The following is a 23574-nucleotide window of genomic DNA, read 5'->3' on the forward strand; positions in this document are numbered from 1 at the left end:
CCTCAAGCCACCACCCTGTCTGACACCCTGAGTCTTTGGCTTGGTTGACGTTTCTCCTTGAACGTGGCTGGAATGTGGCCTTACAAGGAAGCAGGCAATCTATTTTGCACCTTTCTATATCCTCCAACATTCCTCCGATGAAAATAGGGACTTCCTGCCCCGTAACAATATTAATTATAATGTTATTATTTATACTCTGCTCATCTGACTGAGTTGCCCCAGTCACTCTGGGCGGCTTCCAACACCTATAAAAACATAATAAACTTTTAAAAACCTTCCCTAGACAGGGCTGCCTTCAGATGTCTTCTAAAAGTTGTATAGTTACTGATCTCCTTGGCTTAGGTGTCGCATAACTCCATTCCCTCCAACATTTCTCCACTGAAAATAGGGACATCTTAAGCAAAAGTGGGACATTCTGGGATCAAATCAGACAGCGGGACGGCTTCTGTAAATCTGGGACTGTCCCTGGAAAATAGGGACACTTGGAGGGTCGGATATTTTCTTAGGAGTCAGGTTGCAGGAGAAAAGGGAGCTGTTCTCTGAAGTGAGCTGTTGGGGGGTGTACCCCACACTTCCTCCTCACTGCCTGGAGAATGTGCTTCGTTGGGGGGAATGGGTGGGGTCTAGCTCTGAAAAGCAGACCTAGTCCCAACCGTTCCTCTGCTCAGGGTAATCATCTTTTCTACTCTCCATCTAACTTAGCAGGTCTATGCTAGCATATAAAAAGGAAAGGAACCCCTGACCATTAGGTCCAGTCATGGCTGACTCTGGGGTTGCGACTCTCATCGTGCTTTATTGGCCGAGGGAGCCGGCGTACAGCTTCCGGGCCATGTGGCCAGCAGGACTAAGCCGCTTCTGGCGAACCAGAGCAGCGCATGGAAACGCCGTTTACCTTCCTGCCAGAGCAGTACCTATTTATCTACTTGCACTTTGATGTGCTTTCGAACTGCTAGGTGGGCAGGAGCTGGGACTGAGCAACGGGAGCTCACCCCGTCGCGGGGATTCGAACCGCCGACCTACTGATCGGCAAGTCCTAGGCTCTGTGGTTTAACCCACAGCACCACGCACGTCCCACATGCTAGCATATACACGGTACTTATTTTGTCATCACCTCAGTCTCCATAGATTTCAGTCATCTTTTTCCAGCCCTGAGGTCCAGAAAGCTTGTTATTACAGTGGTACCTCCGCAGCAAACGGGATCCATTCCGGATCCCCATTCGCAACCTGAAAGGAATGCAACCTGGTCTGTGCATGCACGGGTCGTGATTCGCCGCTTCTGCGCATGCGTGTGACGTCATTTTGCGTGTCTGTGCATGCGCGAGTGGCAAAACCCGGAAGTAACCCTTTCTGGTACTTCCGGGTCGCCGCGGGAGGCAACCTCAAAATACGTATCATGAAGCAAATGTAACAAGAGGTATGATTGTATTATATATATATTTATGAAGCAAAAGCAGAATTTCTCATGCACTCTTGGTTCTGTGCCAGGATCCAAATTCTGCCCTGACAGAAGGAGCAAGGATCTGACACACCCATGGCAGAGAGGGCTATCTCCTGCCTCAAATGCAGCAATGCTTGTGAATACCATTTGCTGGAAACCTCAGAGGCAGGGAACAAGGGACGGTGCTCTTGTGTTCAGATCTTGTTTGTGGGTTTCCCACTGGGAGAACAGGATGCTGGACTAGACAGGTCACCGGCTCTTCTTACATTCGTATGACTGTATCTAAGCTAGGGTTAAAATAAAAAAATTCCTTGCAGTAGCACCTTAAAGACCAACTAAGTTAGTTCTTGGTATGAGCTTTCGTGTGCATGCACACTTCTTCAGATACACTGAAACAGAAGTTGCCAGATCCTTCTATATAGTGAGAAGGTGGGGAGGGGTATTACTCAGAAGGGTGGTGGGAACGGGAGATTGGCAGATAGAAGGATCTGGCAACTTCTGTTTCAGTGTATCTGAAGAAGTGTGCATGCACACGAAAGCTCATACCAAGAACTAACTTAGTTGGTCTTTAAGGTGCTACTGGAAGGAATTTTTTTATTTTGACTGCAGTAGGTCTTATACATGACTTAGCCATTTTTCACCTTCTCACCCCTTGCCTTTTCCTGTAAGACCTATTGCAGTCGTTAAGGGTCGTCAACAGGCTCATCTCAGCTATCTGCCAATCTCCCATTCCCACCACCCTTCTGAGTAATACCCCTCCCCACCTTCTCACTATATAGAAGGGTCTGGCAACTTCTGTTTCAGTGTATCTGAAGAAGTGTGCATGCACACGAAAGCTCATACCAAGAACTAACTTAGTTGGTCTTTAAGGTGCTACTGGAAGGAATTTTTTATTTTGACTATGGCAGACCAACACGGCTACCTATCTGTAAGCTAGGGTTGTGGGGCTGGGATCTGGCCAGCATTCCACATCATCTCCTCACCACCTCGGGGACGAGGTTTGGTCGGGAGGCGGTGCCATTGACCTACCAGTCACCTGACATCACAGTGGCACCAGGCGGCCATTTTAAAACTCAACGCATGCAGGCCGACTCAACGCCCACAAAGCATGACCAACAGCGGATGGCCAAGGCCTTGGAGGAGCTATGTAGAGGCTCCACAGTCTGAAGGTCCATTTTCCTCCCCATTTGGGAACTGTGCGCGCCTGGAAGCATTTTGGGTGACTTACCAGCGAAGTCTCGCACAGCAGCTTGCTCCCCCGCACCAGGTTGCCGATGGTGATGTGGAAATAGGTGTTGCCGCTGCTCCAGTTGGAGATCTTTGTGAAGGGGTGCGTGATGAGAATATCCTGGGGACACGGGAAAGGAAGTCAGGAGTGTCACCACAGACCCGACTCTGGACCCTGTCTCCCCACTCCATCAACTCAGCCTTTAGCAACTCCATGGAAACAAGGGATCCACCACACAGGGTCATGGGAGGCTTAGACAGGACACTCAATGGTAGGGCCGGGGGGAAATGATTCGGCTCAGTCTGCATCTTAATCTGGACCTACCTCATCTGAACTTCCTGAAATGATGTGTGAATCTCATATTTCGCCAGGTTTTGTGACGCAGTTCTCCAACCAAAAGTAGTATATAAATATGGGAACATTAGGCATTGGTTGGTGGGCATCTATCTGTCTGTCTTGAGACACAACGGAGTGCACCTCTGGCGGTGAAGTCAAACCACTGCCTTAGCAGTACCGAAGTGAGCTCCCCAGGTGCAAGCCTGGGCAGTAAATGTGCATAAAAATGCATATATTGGTGAAATCGACATATAAAAATGTGTTGCATTAGGGAAAATTGCATACAAGAATGTGTGTTGTAGGAGAAATACATTCCAAAATGTTGATGAATTTTTGCGACTCGGAGGATGTAAAAAGCAGCAATCACAAAGTGACGCAGAAAAGTGAATGTAAGATCAAAAAACTGAAGTGGGCAAATTTAGCCATCTCTAGTCAGCGACAGAGCGCAGGGAAAAGGCCTTTAGGTTCCATCTCATCATCTACATCATGTAGGTGAAACTTTTTGGCTGCAGGCCGACTCTGACAGATGGGCGGGGCAACACACCTGTCAATCTTGATACTTTGCATGGGTGACAGAGAAACTTTAGGGAAGCTGCAATGAAAGACTTGCCTTACCTTGGTTTTGCGATCAATGAGGCTGACGCCGTGCTTGTTGATGGCGATCAGGAGGAGTTCTGGGTAATTTGGATCAGTTGTTTGCTGTTTGGAGTGCAAAGGTGGAGACATGTTAAAGGACTGGGGGTGGTGGGAATGACATGCACATATCAGGCACCCTGCCCCTCTCATTTTTTTAAAAAAAGTAAGGGTTTTTTGTGTGTGTTGCTTTTTCACTGTGTGATGCCAACATTTTTGTCTGTGCTTCATTTGTTTGGCGTGTGCATGCAGATGTTTTGTCTTGTTTGCAGGGACACTGCCTGCTTCAGTTCTGTGGGATGGCAGAGGGACTTCTCGGTAGTGGCGCTTTCCCTCTTTTAAAAGACATCTGAAGGCAGCCCTGTTTAGGGAAGTTTTTAATGTTTGATATTTTATCGTGTTTTTAATATTCTGTTGGGAGCTACCCTGAGTGGCTGGGGAAACCCAGCCAGATGGGTGGTGTGTGTGTGTGTGTGTGTGTGTGTGTGTGTGTGTGTGTGTGTATATATATATATATATATATATATATATATATATATATATATATATATATAAAGATTGGGGACCTCTGGCTTCCCGTCTAGTAACTGATTGGGTTTCATTTGTTTATTTAATAAAATTTATACACCCCTTGATTGTTAACAAAAAGAAAGAAAACACCTCAAAGTGGTTTACAAACAATAAAACAGTATAATCAAAGGGGAAAAAATCACAACCCTACTTTAAAACATACACAAGTGAAAGCAGATTAACATTACCTCCACTCTCTAAGCATCAGGGTAGCAAAGGTAAAGGTAAAGGGACCCCTGACCATTAGGTCCAGTCGTGACCGACTCTGGGGTTGCGACACTCATCTTGCTTTATTGGCCGAGGGAGCCAGCGTACAACTTCCAGGTCATGTGGCCAGTATGACTAAGCCGCTTCTGGCGAACCAGAGCAGCGCACGGAAACACCATTTACCTTCCTGCCAGAGCGGTACCTATTTATCTACTTGCACTTTGACATGCCTTCAAACTGCTAGGTTGGCAGGAGCAGGGACCGAGCAACGGGAGCTCACTCCGTCGCGGGGATTCGAACCGCCGACCTTCTGATCGGCAAGTCCTAGGTTCTGTGGTTTAAGCCACAGTGCCACGCGCGTCCTAAGCATCAGGGTAGGCTTGCCTAAATGTCAATGTTTTTTGTACGCACTGAAAAAGAGTACAGTGAAAGGGTCTGCTTGTTCTCAATAGGCAGGGAGTTCTGAAGAGTAGATGCTGCCGCCCTAAATGATCTACCAATTTATCTGTGTATATATTACTTTTTGTTATTTGTACCACGCTCCGGGGATTATGAACGAAAGGCAAGAATACAGATTTTGTCACGAAAAGAAGCAAGCAAATATTTCTGATGCCCATGTTCCACACTAGAACCCTGGACCCTCCAGATGATGTAAAAAAGGACCCATATTCACCTTCACTTCGAAAAAAGCCGATCCAAACGTAGGCCACTTGAATACAATCTTCAGGAAGGCAAGCTTGGCTTCTTCTCTCGTTTTGCCAGCGTGCTTGTTGAAATAGGCCACAATGGACTGCACAGAAAGAGTAAAAAACATTTCGGTTTCTCATTCTTCTAAATTTTAAGTTCAGCTTCCCACATTTCCTCCACATCAATTTGTGATTATTTTTTTTTTAAGTCCTCATGAAAATTCACCAGCATTTGGGGGCGAAATTCTAATTTTAATGCAGTTTTGCCTCCAGTTCACTTTTTGCAAAGCAATTGTCCATAAACAATGCATTTTATATGCATTTATTTGCACATTTCACCCGAGGATATGCATTTTTGTACATATTAATTCCTGCATTGCAGGGGGTTGGACTAGATGACCCTTTGGGTCCCTTAGCATTCTAAGATACTACAATTCTGTGATTCACTGCACTGGAAAAACAAAAACAAAAACAGAAGAGCTGATTTGAAAGGATGACTGTGTTTCAGTTTGTGTAATGTATTGAAAAGTGATAATCAGGTATGTTTGCATTAAATGCAAACTGAACTGAATTCTACCTCCATCTCAACAAGCAATCAAGGACACCAACCACATAATTTGTGTGCAAATGATGTTAGAGATCTGGGGTTTTTGATCTGGCACAGGACTGGATTTACGTATAAACTAAACAAGCTATAGCTTAGGGCCCCACTCTCTTGGGGCCCCCCAAAAAATTAAAGGAAAAAAAGAACTGGATGTACATTTCCAAAATATAAGATAAAAAACAAATAGAATAAAACCTACATACAGCAAGAGTGTTTTGTGTTGTGTAGGCTCCTATGATGTAAGCAATGGGCCCCGCCTGCTAGCCTGCTCTCTAAAATATCACTGTTTCGCTCATTTCTATATATAGTGTGCCCCCATTCTGCATGGACTGATTGCATGGCAACATGTGCAAACGGCTTGAGATACCTATTAGGTCCATAACTTACCATCTAGCATATATTCAACATAAAAAACAGTGACATTTTGTTGCTGACAAAGGACAGCTGGACATATAAAGGGCCCCATTACCTTCAGTAGCTTAGGGCCTCATCGAACCTAAATCTGGCCCTGATCTGGAAGATGGCAATGCTGCAGAAGACATGCAGGTGGGATGGAAAGGGTGCAAAGGGGGGGGGGTCCAGGGGTGCAACTGGGACATTGGGGTGGGTGGGTGTTGCTGGAGCAGACCTACCCTCTTCCAGTCATCTGGAGACAGCTGCCGAATGAGAGACTCAGGCACCAGCTCCTTGAGGAGTTTGGGAATGGTGGGGAAATAGGACTTGTCGTCTTCAAACTTCACCCTATAGATGAGGGCCCCAAGTTGCAGGACTTCCTCCCTTGAGCATTTATGGTAGCCGCGAAGGTACTTTGGTAATTCCTGCACCAGAGCGAGAGAGACAGAGAGATACAGAGCATTTTGCAAAGTCACACCAGCAAAAAAGACGACTCTGCCCATAGAGATGGAGAGCACCGTATTTTTCCTTGTATAAGACAACATTCTTTTCCTTAGAAACAATAGGCAAAAATTACGGGTTGTCTTACACATGGATAGCAGAGGGGGGACGGGTGACCGGTGGTGTGATAGGAATTTTGAGGTCTTAGATATATGTTAAATGTTCATAAGTGTACCAACCAAGCATGTACATAGATCAGCACAGGAAGACCGACCTGGAACCATTTTTGATTCCCAAACTGTCCCAAACTGACCAAATGTTTTCTCGGCAAGGTCAAAGGAAAATGGAAAAGCCTCCCCATTGTCTTTTCCTTCACAAATCCTGTGTTAAGGGTATATCTGTGTTTGAATAGGGTGTGAGCCTGTGACCTGACTCAGGAACTAAGTATTTATCATTACAAAAGACTGGCCAGGCTCCCCAGGCAATCCAATCTAGTAACCTGCCAGACAGGAGATAAACAAGGACAGGAGAAAAACAACATTCAAATTTCTGTTTTAAGACCGCCTTTTTTGTGATGTAGGTATGATGTATCTGGGGGGTGGTCTTAGGTTACACCCCTTCTGTGATGTATTGTATGATGTTTCTGGGGGTGGTCTTGATCTACAGGGTGGCAATTTCAAAAGTCTTTATAAGGCCTTGCGCGCCATTGTTCTGGGTACCTCCGCCCTCCTGCGTGTGGTGAGTGAGGACCCTGTTGCAACAGATCAATAAAGATCAGGCTTACTAGCTGCTTTGCTTCTCAATATTCTCTGGTTGGCCTCTGTCATTTTCTCCTACCAATAGGGAACCTATGTAAGGACTCTATATGGGCTCTTTGATACCCCATAAGGGAAAAGGGCAATTTTTGCTTACAGCAGTGGCAGCAGCCAGCAGGAGATTGGCAGCGGCGGTTGGGCGTGGGATTGGTTGCTGTGGCAAGGCCTGCTGATGACTGGCTGTGGCAATTGGGCAGTCGATTTACGGCAGCGGCGAGGCGTGCGTGCAATTGGCTGTGGTTGCGTCGAGTGGGCAGGTGGGCTTTTGCTGGCGAGTGTACCGACGATGTGTGCGGTTTTCAGTGGTGGGCAGTCTGTAGAGCGCTTGGCGGCCGTGCCCCCCCCCAAGAAAAGGTCAACAACTCTGAGCAGTCTTCCCCCCCCAAAAAAGCTCACCAAGTTTGGGCAATCTCCCTCCCATTTTTTGTTGTTGCGGCCCCCCAAAACAGGGGCTATCTTATACATAGGGACGTGTCATACAAGGAAAAATACGGTATATGTTTCTTTTACAGCTTTTTGGATGGGTTCAAGGGACGGTGTCTTGCACAAAGCCTGGAAGAGTCTGTTGTTGCTGCTGACAAATAGTGAACGAAGCAAATTGTGCTTTGGCCATTTCCCAGAAGGCTACTTCTCCCTCGCTTCTTCTAAAAGGATACTAAATGTACCGTATTTTTCGGACTATTGGACGCACCGGTCCATAGGACGCACCTAGATTTGGGGGGGGGAATAAAGGCAAAAAAAATTTATCCCCCCCCCGCCAGGCGCGGGGCTGGGGCGGGGAAGCCCGAGCTTCCCCCTCCCCCAGAACGGGACCCAGAGCCATGCCGAAGCTGCGCGCAGCTTTGGCATCGCTCTGGGAGCTTGCGGGGCTGGGGGAGGAGGAAGCCTTCCGCCAGCCTCCAAACCATGTCGGGAGACAGCGGGATGGTGCGCTGCGCCTCTCCCGCTGTCCCCCGAGTTTGCGGGGCTGGGCCAGCCTTCTAACCAAGTCGGGGGACAGCGGGAAGGGCGCGCTGCGCCCCTGCCGCTGTCTCCCGAGTTTGCGGGGCTGGCGACGGGGAGGAGCAGGCTTCTCCCCCCGCCAGCCTTCTAACCAAGTCGGGGGACAGCGGGAATGGCGCGCTGCGCCTCTCCCGCTGTCTCCCGAGTTTGCGGGGCTGGTGACGGGGAGGAGCAGGCTCTCCCCCCCCCCAGCCTTCTAACCAAGTTGGGGGACAGCGGGAAGGGCGCGCTGCGCCTCTCCCGCTGTCCCCCGAGCTTGTGGGGCTGGCGGTGGGGCTCTCCTGAAGCCTGCCATCCCGCTATTCCCCGACCTGATCTGGAGGTTGTGGGGATGGTGGGGGGGGGAGAGAAGCAGGCTTGCTTCTCCCACCCCCAGCCTCCAGATCAGGTCGTGGAATAGCGGGATGGCGGAGCGCTGCCATCCCGCTATTCCCCGACCTGATCTGGAGGTTGTGGGGATGGTGGGGGGGAGAAGCAGGCTTGCTTCTCCCACCCCCAGCCTCCAGATCAGGTCGGGGAATAGCGGGATGGCGGAGCGCTGCCATCCCGCTATTCCCCGACCTGATCTGGAGGTTGTGGGGATGGTGGGGGGGAGAAGCAGGCTTGCTTCTCCCACCGCCAGCCTCCAGATCAGGTCGTGGAATAGCGGGATGGCAGAGCGCTGCCATCCCGCTATTCCCCGACCTGATCTGGAGGTTGTGGGGATGGTGGGGGGGAGAAGCAGGCTTGCTTCTCCCACCCCCAGCCTCCAGATCAGGTCGTGGAATAGCGGGGTGGCGGAGTGCTGCCATCCCGCTATTCCCCGACCTGATCTGGAGGTTGTGGGGATGGTGGGGGGGGGAGAAGCAGACTTGCTTCTCCCACCCCCAGCCTCCAGATCAGGTCGGGGAATAGCGGGATGGCGGCGCTTCGCCATCCCCCTATCCCCCGAGCTTGTGGGGCTGGGGGGGGGAGAAGCAGGCTTGCTTCTCCCCCCGCCAGCCTCCAGATCAGGTCGGGGAATAGCGGGGTGGCGGCTCTGCGCCTCCCCGCTGTCCCCAGCTTTTGGGTGCAGGCTGCTGCCCGCAAGCCTTGCGAGCCCGCGGGACATCCCGCCGGGCTTGCAAGACTTGGGATAGCTTCCTGAAGCCTGGAGAGCGAGAGGGGTCGGTGCGCACGGACCCCTCTCGCTCTCCAGGCTTCAGCAAAAGCCTGCATTCGCACCATAGGACGCACACACATTTCCCCTTCATTTTTGGAGGGGGAAAAGTGCGTCCTATAGTGCGAAAAATACGGTAGATGCCTGAGCTCAAGAGTTAACTTTTCTGTTAACATGACCTTTGTCTCGTTGCTTTTGCAGTTGCTTATGTGAGACTCCAAATGCATAATCTGTCAATTTCGGCTTCTCATTTTCCCATCCTTAAGTACATATTTCTTTCCATATGCACATTTTGGCAGGCAAATCTTGCTTAATATACACTTTTTTTGGCAAGCAATTCCCCACCGATACAATGCGTTTTTGTACACTATTGCCACGAACACGTGCTTTGCTTAGAGAATGGCATCACAGTTCTCAGAGACATGCAGATTCCATAGGTACATTACAGTTTGCATATCATTTCAGGATGTGCAAACTAGGCGGGTTTGCGTCAAAATATGAATGGAACCAAATTCAACCCCGCAGCTGGCTGCTGTTCTCTGACTCCCAGCATCGGTTGCCCGAGGCAGCCGCCTCGCTTTACCTAACGATAGAGCCGGCCTTGATAGAGTCCTTTTTGTTGTTATCTTTCCTGGAGTCCCTGGGGAAGGTGCCATGTTGAAAGCTGCTCAGCAAATGCACCGCCAATCATCTTTTCGCTTTGAGCTATGTTCGGAGGCCTTGCCTGCTTTGGGTCTGCCCACCCCCCCCCCCCGGGCTTCAAGTTCCCTTGGTGTTGCTGTTCCTAACTCAGAAAGGCTGGGGTTCTGCTCCCCTAGACTGCTGCTTGGGAGAAAAGCAATGACAAACCTGGACAGCATCTTAAAAAGCAGAGACATCACCTTGCCAACAAAGGTCCGTACAGTTAAAGCCATGGTTTTCCCAGTAGTGATGTATGGAAGTGAGAGCTGGACCATAAAGAAGGTTGATCGCCGAAGAATGGATGCTTTTGAAATATGGTGCAGGAGGAGGAGACTGTTGAGAGTCCCATGGACTGCAAGAAGATCAAACCTCTCCATTCTTAAGGAAACCAGCCCTGAGTGCTCACTGGAAGGACAGATCCTGAAGCTGAGGCTCCAATACTTTAGCCACCTCATGAGAAGAGAAGACTCTCTGGAAAAGACCCTGATGTTGGGAAATATGGAGGGCGCAAGGAGAAGGGGATGACAGAGGACAAGATGGCTGGACAGTGTTCTCGAAGCTACGAACATGAGTTTGACCAAGCTACGGGAGGCAGTGGAAGACAGGAGTGCCTGGCGTGCTCTGGTCCAGGGGGTCACGAAGAGTCGGACATGACTAAACAACTAAACAACAACAACAATACCTGATAATAGTGGAATATGGAGTCGGCCATCGAATCCTTTCCAGGCACAGTGTTTGTCCACAGCTTTTTCATGAAGAACACTTGGTAGGTGAGAGAAGGCACTATCCCTGCCCAAAGAAATCAAAATTAAGCTAGGAAATGGCTGTGCATTCTAGGCCAGCAGACTATATGTGGAACTACCGACTTGTTCTCCCTGAGGCCTGGGGTGGACCACTTTAGATAGGAATGTGTGAACCAGACCATTTTGCTTTTTCTCTGTTTGTCGCTTTTCCAACCTTAAATTCAGCGCTCTGCACTTCCACATCAGTTTGCCATTAAAAATCAAAGTTGTCATGAAAATTCATCAGTGAATATATGCATATCTGATGCATGTGGCTTTCCCTAATATACCCATCTTTGCATGCAGCTGTGCCAAATATTCCCATTTTTGCAAGCCTTTCCCACAACTATAATGCATTTTTGCACTGCATTTTGTCTAATGTGATGCATTTTTGTGCATGCTCTGTTGCAATGCATTGCATTTTTCTTCACGTTACTCGGCTGTAGAATTGCACTACAAAATCTGGAAAACCACCCTGAGACCTGCGAGTGGAGGGCAATATATAAATTATAATAACAATATAGCAATAATGGTGATGATGTGTGAGTTGTTTTGGGAATTGCAAAATAGGCACGTTTGCCTTTTAAATTGCGACCTGAACTGAATTTTCCCCCTAATGTTGGACAGTGAGGTGAAGAAATGCTCTTCCATTTTTTACACACACACACACACACACACACACACACACACCCCTTGCACGTAGAAAACTAGTACGTCAGGGAGAAGGGTTCTAGTTCCAGCCTCAAAAGAGCAGGCAGTCATGAGTTAGTGTACTGTAGTGGTTAGAGTGTTGGCCTATGACCTGGGAGACCAGGGTTCGAATCCCAATCTGCCATGTTGCTCAGTGGGAGACCTTGGGCCAGTCATTCGCTCTTAGCCTAACCTACCTCACAGGGCTGTTGTGGAGATAAAATCGGAGAACCATGCACACCATTTTGACCTCCTTTGAGGAAAAGGTGGCAGATACATATATTTTTAAAAATGTGATAAATAAAAGAAAACTGACATTTCTCTCAGGCTATTATTATTAAGCGCTCCAAAATGAAAGGACACAGGCAATTATACAGCTATTTACCATCTTTTGGTGGTCTGGCTTTCTTGATCCAGTCTGTCAGGTGCCTGACAAAGTCAAAGAAGAAGTCCCCTTCAGGTACGCTAATGACCTGGAAGAAAACATGGCAATAAACCAACGGCAAAGCGGCCTGCGATTCCACTTGCCAAGCGATTTCCACCTGCTGATTTGTGCTGGTTTTGGAAGGGGCTCAGGCTAGGGCTTTGGTGAGCCTGCGTGGAAAAAGCATTTCTACAGTGGAGGGGTAGCCAGCCACCAAGGATGCTGTGATACCTTGGGCTCATGGATGGCCAACTGCAAGGATATTCTTGGTCAACCTTTTCAACTGCCCCATTTGCCCCAACCAGCCCCCTGAATTAAGCCTGGAGGAAGGAATGTCACCTGTTGGCTCTCTGGTGGCAATATCTCCGTATAGTTAAAGCTATGGTTTTCCCAGTAGTGATGTATGGAAGTGAGAGCTGGACCATAAAGAAGGTTGATCGCCGAAGAATGGATGCTTTTGAAATATGGTGCAGGAGGAGACTCTTGAGAGTCCCATGGACTGCAAGAAGATCAAACCTCTCCATTCCTAAGGAAATCAGCCCTGAGTGCTCACTGGAAGGACAGATCCTGAAGCTGAGGCTCCAATACTTTGGCCACCTCATGAGAAGAGAAGTCTCCCTGGAAAAGACCCTGATGCTGGGAAAGATGGAGGGCACAAGGAGAAGGGGACGACAGAGGACGAGATGGTTGGACAGTGTTCTTGAATCTACCAGCATGAGTTTGACCAAACTGCAGGAAGCAGTGGAAGACAGGAGTGCCTGGTGTGCTCTGGTCCATGGGGTCACGAAGAGTCGGACACGACTAAACAACAACATGGCACAATGGGGATTTGTATGATTCCAGCGGGGGAAGCTGTCCACAGTCCTCTGATATAACGCCAGATGAAGCCCTGGTTGTCCGCTCACCTTGTCAGAGATTTTGACAAAGAGGCTGAAACCCTCCGATGATTTAAGCAGCAGCCGGTTGGAGATGTTCTGGCAGAAGTCCTTGGCTTTCGTGCTCGATTCCACTTCAAACGCCTGCCAAAAAAATGGAGCAGGGACTTGAGAAGGTTGTGGTGCTTAAGGCCTGAGACCTTATTTCTTTATTTCATGTATCGCTTAATGCCAACATCGTACTGTGGAGGGGGTTATTGTTTTCGTTTTCGCTACGGTCTGTGTTTTTATATCGTAAACCACCCTGTGATCCTTGGCTGAAGGGCGGTATAGAAATTGAATAAATGAAAATGAAAATGACACGGGCTTCTAAGTGGTTTGCATAGTATTAAAAGTAAATAAATAATTTTTTTATTACATTTGTGTTCAGCCCTAAACCTGTAGATCTCTGGGTGGTTCACAATATATACCGTATTTTTTGCTCTATAAGACTCACTTTTTCCCTCCTAAAAAGTAAGGGGAAATGTGTGTGCGTCTTATGGAGCGAATGCAGGCTGCGCAGCTATCCCAGAAGCCAGAACAGCAAGAGGGGGTGCTGCTTTCACTGCACAGCGATCCCTTTGCTGTTCTGGCTTCTGAGATTCAGAATATTTTTTTTCTTGTTTTCCTCCTCCAAAAACTAGGTGCGTCTTGTGGTCTGGTGCGTCTTATAGAGCGAAAAATACGGTAATTGCAATTAAAAAAACACAAAGGAATACATGATAAAAATAAAAACAAAGACAACCCAATAGCCCCCCCCCAATGCAACAATGCAATATAAGCATCCCTCATTAAAACAATCCCATTAAAACAAGAAAATGGTCACCCAGTCCTGCTTCCCATCTGTAGAAACCTAAACCCAGGATCTTCCTTGACTGAAGATACTCTCAACAGCCTTGTTCCCAACCTACAGACCACAGCTTCTCCACAGGCTGTGGCCTTGCTTATTTTGTCCAATCCCCCCTCCCTCCTTTCCTTTCCTTTCCTTTCCTTTGCTTTTACCTCATCTGTGTCATCTGGGAAGTACACTTTATGGAAAATCTGAGTTGTTTTGTGCTGAATTGCCTCGACTTCTACCAGATGGGGCGGGTACTTCCGAGATCCGTTCCTGAAAAACAAAACAAAACAAAAAACTTGCTATAGAGAACAGCTTGGGGGCACCTCTTTATTTATTTATTACAAATTACTTAATGTATTTAATATATCCTTTCTCTCAAGCTGGGGTTCAAGGCAGCTCCCAACGTTTAAAAACATCACTGATGAAATACGAAGGAAGAAAAACAATCTACAGTCGTACCTTGGAAGTTGAATGGATTCCGTTCGACTTCCGAAACATTTGGAAACCAAAGTACGGCTTCTGATTGGCTGCAGGAAACTCCTGCAGCCAATCGGAAGCTGCGGAAGCCCCATTGAATACTCAGCTTCCATCGTTTTGATCGTTTGGGAACCAAGGTGTTCGATATCCAAGGTATGACTGTAGTTGAAAACAACTCCAAAGAAGTTCCAACTAACATTTGTTTAAAAACCTGAAGCATTTTTGTTAGGGATTGTAGGAAAAAACCTGCCAAGGAAATTGAAAAAAATATCTTTATGTATGTGACAATGGCGGCAAGAGTCTTAATAGCACAAGGATGGAAGAAGGAGGAAATCCCGACTAAAGAACTGTGGCAAGAGAAATTGATGGACTATGCAGAATTGGCAAAACTGACACACAAACTACATGACAGGGATAACTGTGACTTTAAAGATGAATGGGAACCCTTTACAAAGTATTTAAAGAAACAACAAAATGAACTGGACTCCTTGGCAGGTTTTGAATAAACATTCATAAACTTTTTATTGTTAACATTCAGATAGATAAATTAAGGATATGTACAGTTTTGTAACATGCAGAAAATAACATATGTTGATTGAAACCAGAGAGAGGAGCTGAGGGAAGTGTGAGGGGGGGAGGTGGGGTTATGTTTTTGGGGAGGGGGGAGGAGAAAATGCGGGGGGATTTAAGGATGATATGTTTTTTTGATACAATGTGATATAGGTAAAGGTAAAGGGACCCCTGACCATTAGGTCCAGTCGTGGACGACTCTGGGGTTGCAGTGCTCATCTCGCTTTATTGGCCGAGGGAGCCGGCATGACTAAGCTGCTTCTGGTGAACCAGAGCAGCGCACGGAAACGCCGTTTACCTTCCCACCGGAGCGGTACCTATTTATCTACTTGCACTTTAACGTGCTTTCGAACTGCTAGGTTGGCAGGAGCAGGGACCGAGCAACGGGAGCTCACCCCGTCGCGGGGATTCGAACCGCCGACCTTCTGATCAGCAAGTCCAAACGGAGCGGCGGTTTAACCCACAGCGCCAACTGCGTCCCTTAATTTGGTGCATATGCCCCCCCAAATCCTGGGAGTTCTAGTTTGTTAAGGGTGCTGGGAGACAGTAATAGGGGTGCACGGCAGGCCAGAGGAAGGAGTTTTCTGTTCATATAAAAGAAAGAAAACAACTCCAAAGAAGATCACAGGGTCTGGGCTGATTCGTAAGGGGAGAAGCGGCTCTTGGGGTATTGCGGTCCCAGTCCTTCTGCGTGCAAAACAGCTGCTCCACCCGTGAGGTGACAGTCCCTTCCCAGCAGCTTACCTGAGTGCTTTCTGCAGCCTCTGAATGCAGTCCGTGGCAAGCAGGTGATGCTTCCGAGACTGAACAAACCGCTGGACATGGGGCAGGAGAACGTTACTGGGGGGGAAGAGGCCCGTGCAAAGCCAAAGCAGCTCCCAGCCTCTCTCTTCGCTGTACCTTTTCAGCAAGAAAACAAGAGAATATGGTGAAGAAAACACACACTGAAAGCTCATTTGATTTCTAATTTTAAAAAAGAAAGAAATCTAAATCAATCGAAAACATTATTTGGTTTTCATTTGTCAAATTTGTACTGCAGCCACCGGGAGCAGCTCTTCATATTTTTGTCGTCTGCTATGGACTGGTATCATACCTAAACTTTTTTGGGTCCTTGGCTTAATAAAACATTTTTGTCAGCTGTTTCTACACCTTCTCCATTATTGGGTTTCCCCTTCTTTCTGCACATTTACAAACAGCACTGGGACTAAGTTTATAGTCGAGTTTTGTTATGTGCATCGTATTTGTTACTGTGTATTTTTCGCAGATCTGAAAAAGTTCATTCAAACTAACAAAGTACCAGGAGATCAATAAAGAACAGAAAAGCTTATTTCTGTTAGGTTTGATTTTGTGGCCTGTGCCAATATCCAGTAACACAGTCAGTCTCCGCCATCAAACACATCTCCCTTTTATGTACCCATTTCCTGAACTTGCTATATAAAAGAATTTTTTTTGTGTGTGTGCTTAAATTCTACGATCCTTGAAGATTGCTTGCCCAGTGTCTTCATTTGCATTTATCCCCCTGCCATGATAGGGTATGATTTATTTATTCTTAAAAAACACCTTGGTTATGCCAATTATTATTAAGTAATTGATTTGATATTTAGGATTTATCAAAGATCAACAAAAATCTGTAGCAAAGAAAGAAATGAAAAATGAACTGCACACAAAATCCCACTTGCACCTGCAAGCACATTCCTGGCTGATTCTCAGGTGGGGCAGAGCTGCTACACACTGGCAGTGAATCTTTCTCTGTCCACAGAAAGTTCCACTGCAAACGTTATTCCCGTGGAGAGACGCAGAACCTCTTACTTAATGTGGTTGTCAGTGAGCTGCTTCAGGACTTGCGAGTAAATCTCATCTTTGAGTGGTTCGGCTTTCAAGGCGCCTTCAAATATTTGGTCTGTTAGCTCGTTCACCGAGCGGGTTCTTTTCGAAGGGTAGTCGCCCATATACTTCAGGATGGGTGCACAGGAAAGGTTAAGGGTACAACAACCGGAACAGGCAGGAAATAATAAGGTAGCATTCCTACATCGCTTTTCTTGCGAATATTCAAGACGGCTTCAAAATCAAATTGAAACAATAGTCGTACCTTGGTTTTCGAACAGCTTAGTTCTCGAACGTTTTGGCTCTCGAACGCCGTAAACCCGGAAGTGACTGTTCCGGTTTGCGAACTATCTTTGGAAGCCGAACATCCGGCGGGGACCCCTGTGAAGAGGCTGCATCCTAATTTTAATCTTGTTTTTTAAAGTGTATTTTAATCAACTTGTTTTTATTATTGGTTGTTACCCGCCCTGAGCCCGGTCTTAGCTGGGGAGGGCGGGCTATAAATAAAATTTATTATTATTATTTGTCACGGTTAAAAATTGGCCGCTGTTTCTTTAATGCTTAAAAAGCTGGGTCAGCATGAGTCAGCAGCCTGCACCGGGTTGTATATAGAGAGTGAGAAATGTTAGTTTGTTGGGTTGGTTGATTGGTTTGTTAGTGAAAGCTGGTTGTGTTGATGTGTGTACAGTTGGTCAGTCGCTTTTGCAGAAAGACTTTTAAGAATAAAAGCACAAAGTACTCTGCAAGGATACTCTTCTTGTGGACTCTTTTGTGCTGACAAGCATCTGAGGACCAGGCTGAGGCGACAAAGGGAGGTCAGAACCCTTTCTCTTTTTTTTACAAACACTGACATCATCATCATCATCATCATCATCATTATGGGAGTCATTTTGGACTCACAGCTGTCCATGGAGGCGCAGGTCAATTCTGTATCCAGGGCAGCTGTCTACCAACTCCACCTGGTACGCAGGCTGAGACCCTACCTGCCCGCAGACTGTCTCCCCAGGGTTGTGCATGCTCTGGTTATCTCTTGCTTGGACTACTGCAATGCGCTCTACGTGGGGCTACCTTTGAAGGTGACCCGGAAACTACAACTAATCCAGAATGCGGCAGCTAGACCGGTGACTGGGAGCGGCCCCCAAGACCACATAACACTGGTCTTGAAAGACCTACATTGGCTCCCAGTACGTTTCCGAGCACAATTCAAAGTGTTGGTGTTGACCTTTAAAGCCCTAAACGGCCTCGGCCCAGTAGACCTGAAGGAGCGTCTCCACCCCCATCGTTCTGCCTGGACGCTGAGGTCCAGTGCCGAGGGACTTCTGGCTGTTCCCTTGCTGCGAGAAGCAAAGCTACAGGGAACCAGACAGAGGGCCTTCTCGGTAGTGGCACCCGTCCTGTGGAACCCATCAGATGTCAAAGCGATAAACAACTACCTGACATTCAGAAGACATCTTAAGGCAGCCCTGTTCAGGGAAGTTTATAATGTGTGACATTTTAGTGTATTGTTGGTCTCTGTGGAAGCCGCCCAGAGTGGCTGGGGAAACCCAGCCAGATGGGAGGGGTACAAATAATATTATTATTATTATTATTATTATTATTATTATTATTATTATTATTATTATTATTCTCTTATCTACTGCCATGGGGGGTGGGGAGCCGATTCCCCAAAACCTGTCACCAGTTTGTCTTTCAGACTCTGCCAGACAGGCAAAATGAGACCGCTGGATTGTGGCCGAATTCAGGAACGGGACGGCCAATGCTGTCCACTTCTCTCTCTGTGGCCTCATTCATGCCCATTGACTCAGCAGGGGCACAGCACTTGGAAGGATATCAATGAAGGCCATGCAGGCTTCTTGCGACAGCTCCTCACTTCCCAGGACCTTCTTCAGCAAAGGCTGCTTGATGGGCTCCCGCGTGTAAGACCACATCTTGTCTTTCCCTCGGTTCTTGGTGATCATGACTCTGCTGAGCGTGTGCTTGGGAGGAGGCCTGTGGGGAAGAAGACAAGGCAGTGACGATCTCTGCCCTGCTTGCTGCTTTAACTTCCAGTTCTGTTAAGCATTGTTGGCAGGGACATCCCCAAGGCCTTTAGGGAGGTATTCTCCTATGCAACGGCCGCAGCTCGGACTTTGGTGGCCAAGTGGTGGAAGGAAGAAGAAGCCCCGACAATAACGGACTGGCATTACAAGCTACAAGAATTTGCTAAAATGGCGCAGTTAACAAATACCCTGAGAGGCAATTCGAAACAAAAAATTATGGAAAAACGGGATAGATTTAAAACGTATGTTCAAAAATACATTAAAGGTTCGCTATCTATGCTAGCGTTCGATTCAGTTGGAGTAAGACTGCACTGAGAAACAAGACTATAGGACTATATAGGAATGTATTAGATAATATGTAAAGAAATATACAATAATAAGAGTACATTCATTTGTAAAAAAAGAATATACAACAGGAAAGACAGGAAGTCTAGGGTGTTGGTATGTATATGATTTTTGGGGGGAAATTGTTTTTGTTTTTTCTCTTCTTTCTTTTCTTTTGTTTCATTTTCTTTCAAGGTATATAAAATTTGTATATAATTTTTGTATGCATGTTGGAAATTACATTATAGTAAGTCCTGTAATGTAATATGTCAATGTTTACCGATGTAATGTAAGAATGTTAACAAATAAATAAAATGCAAATTCAAAAAAACAAAACAAAAAACCCCCTTCCGGTTCACATCACAGTGCAAACTCCCCAAAGCTCTCAGCTCCCTTTTTGCTTTGGTCCTTCTCGTTTTCTGCTGAGTTAAAGGAGGGCCATTTGCCATCTCCCACAGAGCCCCTTTCCTTTGTTCTCCTTACACCTCACCAGGAGGTTAGCCCGGCTATTCAAAAAATTAGAAGCCTTGAAAAGATGTCAACATTTGCTGGATCCGGGGATTAAAGAGGTCTGACACCCATAAACTCATAGCAACACCTTGTCTTTTTATGTAACAATATTAGGTTGCATTGCAATGCATTCTAAGTGGCGCCTGCAGCAAAATGTTGCAGTATCCTACCTAAGTAGGATGGCTGCCATTGGGACTCCATTTCTGTCCCACTGCCTGAGCTTGCTGTTAGAGCAGGGGTGTCAAACTCAAATTCATCAGGGGCCGCATCAGCAGTTTGGTCACCCTCAAAGGGCCGGTTGTATCTGTAGGACTACAAGTGGAGGTTTCCTGAATGCATGTAAAGTGGAGGTTTCCTGTGTGGAACGGCCGGTGCCGCAAGAGGGCAGACGTTCTCTGGCTTGTAGGCTGCCACGCATGCACTGAAGAGGCGGCTTTCTTGTGTAAAAAAAGAAAAGAAAAGCGAGAATAAAAGGTGAAGGCTGGCGGCCGGCGGGGGCTACACGGGCCACATGACGAGGTCTGGCGGGCCGGATTCGGCCCGCGGGCCTTTTGTTTGACACCCGTGTGTTAGAGGAAGTGATATGAAACTCCAACTTTCTGCCTCAATTAGAAGCATCCAGTTTAGAACAACAAATGAAACCAACATTTTTTAAAAAACAAAAACACCCCACAACACACACAATTAAACAGGCAAACCATCAGGCAAATGCTGACTGACAATGGAGGAGGAATGTCTAGAAGACACAGATAGATTTCTCCTCTATAGTTTTGTCCGATACTCTTTCAAAGCCGTCCAAGTCGGTGGCCATCTCTGTCTCTGATGGAAACTAATTCCATAGATGTGATGTGACAAACTTTCCCTTGCATGTCCTAAATCAGGGGTCAGCAAACTTCTTCAGTAGGGGGCCAGTCCACTGTCCCTCAGACCTTGTGGGGGGCCAGATTATATTTTGGAAAAAAAATAATGCCCTAAATCTTCCAAAATTCAGCTTCGTTGGGGTCAAACGGGTTCTAGCATCGTGAGAAACAAAGGAAAACTTCTCCCTGCCTGCTTTTCTCCAGCACAGAAAGGGATCCAGCTGCAATTTCAAGAGACCGGCAGACTTCTCTGCTCCCGTTTTTTTTAACGCTTACCTAAAATAATCGTAGGAGAATTCTTCCAGGGTATATGGCTTCACTCTTTCTTCGCTGTCCGACATCACCAACTGAGCTGTCCTTATGACATCCTGCCTCTGGTCTGGCGTCATGGTAACCAAGGCCTGGAGAAACGTCCACCATTAATTATGGCACAGAATAACAATGAAATGACATTAATATGGCATGGAGCAGTGGCTCTCAAAGGAGCGGCATGCCACACCGGTATGGCAGAAGAGAATGGAAAGTGTGGCAGGAAGATTCAAGGATAATCAGTCAAAGAAACAGTTAAACCTTTCAGCGTAGTATAGAATCAAAATGTTTTTCCAAGCTGACAACAATATGTATGTCTGCAGCTCAGACACCACTTTTTAACTTACATTTTGTACTTTTGTAACTTAGCTAGTAGTTCTAAACCTGCCTTCCTTTTGCTACTTTAATTGCTGCTTGGAGACTGGGTTATGTAAGTAAATGCTACTTTTATTTCTTCACAAAACAACATGTGTGTGATTGTTCTCTTTCTGTGTGTGTGTGTATTCTGTTTTACAATTTAGAGTACTCATTTAAACAACCTTAAAATATCAATGACTTCACTTCTTCTCTTTCCATGGTTCATTTTGCATAACGTAAATCCCTGCATATTTTACATAAACTAACCCACTCTGTATTCCATTATTACATCCATCAATACTTACTTACACTGTTGAATTTATTTAATGCTGCCAATGTTTTCAAGTGTACCCAATGTTCCCCCATATTTTCAATAAACATTTTCCAATCTTCTCTAAACGTATGTTCTTCTTTTCTCTTATTCTATATGTTATATCTGCAAGCTGCACATATTCTATCAGTTTAAAGAAGAATGGTAACTGTGATTGCTGTTTTTAACCACTGTTCCTGCAGCTTACCACAATCTCCATAGGAGGCATGGTGACCGTGGGCAGGACGTAAACAGAATCTGTCGGGAAGTCCCCTTTCTGTTTTGTCCTCTCATTGATCCCATTAGCCCAGCCGGAATTCATCACGTTCTCTCCTGTGTCCTGATCCAGAATGATCAAGTCTCCTTTGAGGAAGCTGAGGAACCCCGATTCTTCACCCGCTGTGGGAGACAGAAACAGCCATTCATCTTAGTTATTCATCCTGTCCAATCCCCCCCCCCCAATCCAGGATTCTCAGGTAAGACATTGCCCAGTGGGGACTGTCGTCCGACAACAACTGGAGGGCGCAAGTTTCGCGAAAGCTGCACAATTTTTGTGTGTGCTTTTAATTTAGAAGATGCGCTCTCCATGGGGCTACCTTTGAAGGTGACCCAGATACTACAACTACTCCAGAATGTGGCAGCTAGACCGATGACTGGGAGCGGCCGCCGAGACCATATAACACCTTGGCTCCCAGTACGTTTCCGAGCACAATTCAAAGTGCTGGTGCTGACCTTGAAAGCCCTAAACGGCCTTGGCCCAGTATACCTGAAGGGGCGTCTCCACCCCCATCGTTCAGCCCGGACACTGAGATCCAGCGCCGAGGGCCTTCTGGCGGTTCCCTCATTGCAAGAAGTGAGGTTACAGGGAACCAGACAGAGGGCCTTCTTGGTAGTGGCACCCTCTCTTCAGATGTGAAGGAAATAAGCAGCTATCTTCTCTTTAAAAGACATCTGAAGGCAGCCCTGTTTAGGGAAGTTTTTAATATTTAATGCTGTATTGTTTTTAACACTTGATTGGAAGCCACTCAGAGTGGCTCAGCCAGATGGGCGGGGTATAAATAATAAATTATTATTATTATTATAAACCAACGGAACTGTGTTCTAATTCACAAGCAAGCTCAGGGGTATCCGTTCAGATCAGTCCGCTACGAAAAGTGACCCAGACAATATCATCCCCCTTGATAGTGTTTGAAGGATTGAACCCTGATATTTCCCTAGGTACATTTTGTTCAGCTCAGTTTCCTTACTAGGATTTGGGTTGTCCTGGAGCGTGACCACAAACTTCGACCTCTTCCTCAGCCCTTCTAGGAATATGACCACCAGACCTCGGATGTCCTCTGCGTTGTTGGACGTGAAGGTGTATTCATCTCCCTTGATCGTGGCCAAGGTGAAGCTCTGTCCCTGAAGCTTCCCACCTCTAGAATAGAAATACTTTATTGTCACAGTACCACTGTACCAGTGAGATTAAAGGAGCCTCCCCCAATCTCTCAGTCCTTGTTACACTCTGTGTGCTGTCGTATGATTACCAACCCCGAACGTCAGCTGCAATGTTGCTGTCTTCCATTAAGCAGCCTCACGGCCCACAGGTAGAAACTATTCTTTAACCTGTTGGTGTGGCTTACCATGCTTCTATATCTCCTGCCTGAGGGCCCCTTTTGCCAATATATACATTTTATGGACACCATGCCTTTGGACATACCCTTACCCATAAAAGGTAAAAAGGATAAAGGTAAAGGACCCCTGGACGGATAAGTCCAGTCAAACGCGACTATGGGGTGCAGCGCTCATCTCGCTTTCAGGCCGAGGGAGCTGGCGTTTGTCCACAGACAGCTTTCTGGGTCATATGGACAGCATGACTAAACAGCTTCTGGCTCAACGGGACACCGTGACGGAAACCAGAGTGCACGGAAACGCCGTTTACCTTCCCGCCGCAGTGGTACCTATTTATCTACTTGCACTGCTGTGCTTTCAAACTACTAGGTTGGCAGGAGCTGAGAGAGAGCAATGGGAGCTCACCCCATTGCAGGGATTCGAACCCCCAACCTTCTGATCAGCAAGCCCAAGAGGCTCAGTAGTTTAGACCACAGCGCCACCTGCGTCCCAACCCATACCTGTATCAGCATACTTGTTGAAGAGGAAAGGGTCATAGAGACCTTTTCCTGTCCCTTTGCTTC

General features: G+C 46.9%; 1 protein-coding gene across 1 annotated transcript in view; it reads right to left on the reverse strand.

Moving 5' to 3' along the window:
- Positions 1-23574, reverse strand: part of MYO7A (myosin VIIA) — a 181337-nt gene that overhangs the window by 2563 nt on the left and 155200 nt on the right. Inside the window, exons 35-48 of the mRNA XM_081197518.1 lie at positions 22648-22817; positions 21609-21799; positions 20701-20825; positions 18523-18680; positions 16677-16830; positions 15612-15767; positions 13985-14090; positions 12974-13087; positions 12030-12117; positions 10855-10961; positions 6335-6520; positions 5086-5202; positions 3618-3701; positions 2667-2786 (exon numbers count right to left, since the gene is read on the reverse strand). Coding sequence (XP_081053644.1) covers positions 2667-2786; positions 3618-3701; positions 5086-5202; positions 6335-6520; positions 10855-10961; positions 12030-12117; positions 12974-13087; positions 13985-14090; positions 15612-15767; positions 16677-16830; positions 18523-18680; positions 20701-20825; positions 21609-21799; positions 22648-22817 — 1876 coding nt within the window. The remainder of the gene's footprint in view (positions 1-2666; positions 2787-3617; positions 3702-5085; positions 5203-6334; positions 6521-10854; positions 10962-12029; positions 12118-12973; positions 13088-13984; positions 14091-15611; positions 15768-16676; positions 16831-18522; positions 18681-20700; positions 20826-21608; positions 21800-22647; positions 22818-23574) is intronic.

The sequence above is a fragment of the Podarcis bocagei genome, assembly GCF_964188305.1.
Source record: "Podarcis bocagei genome assembly, chromosome: 6".
Taxonomy (NCBI): Eukaryota; Metazoa; Chordata; class Lepidosauria; order Squamata; family Lacertidae; genus Podarcis; species Podarcis bocagei.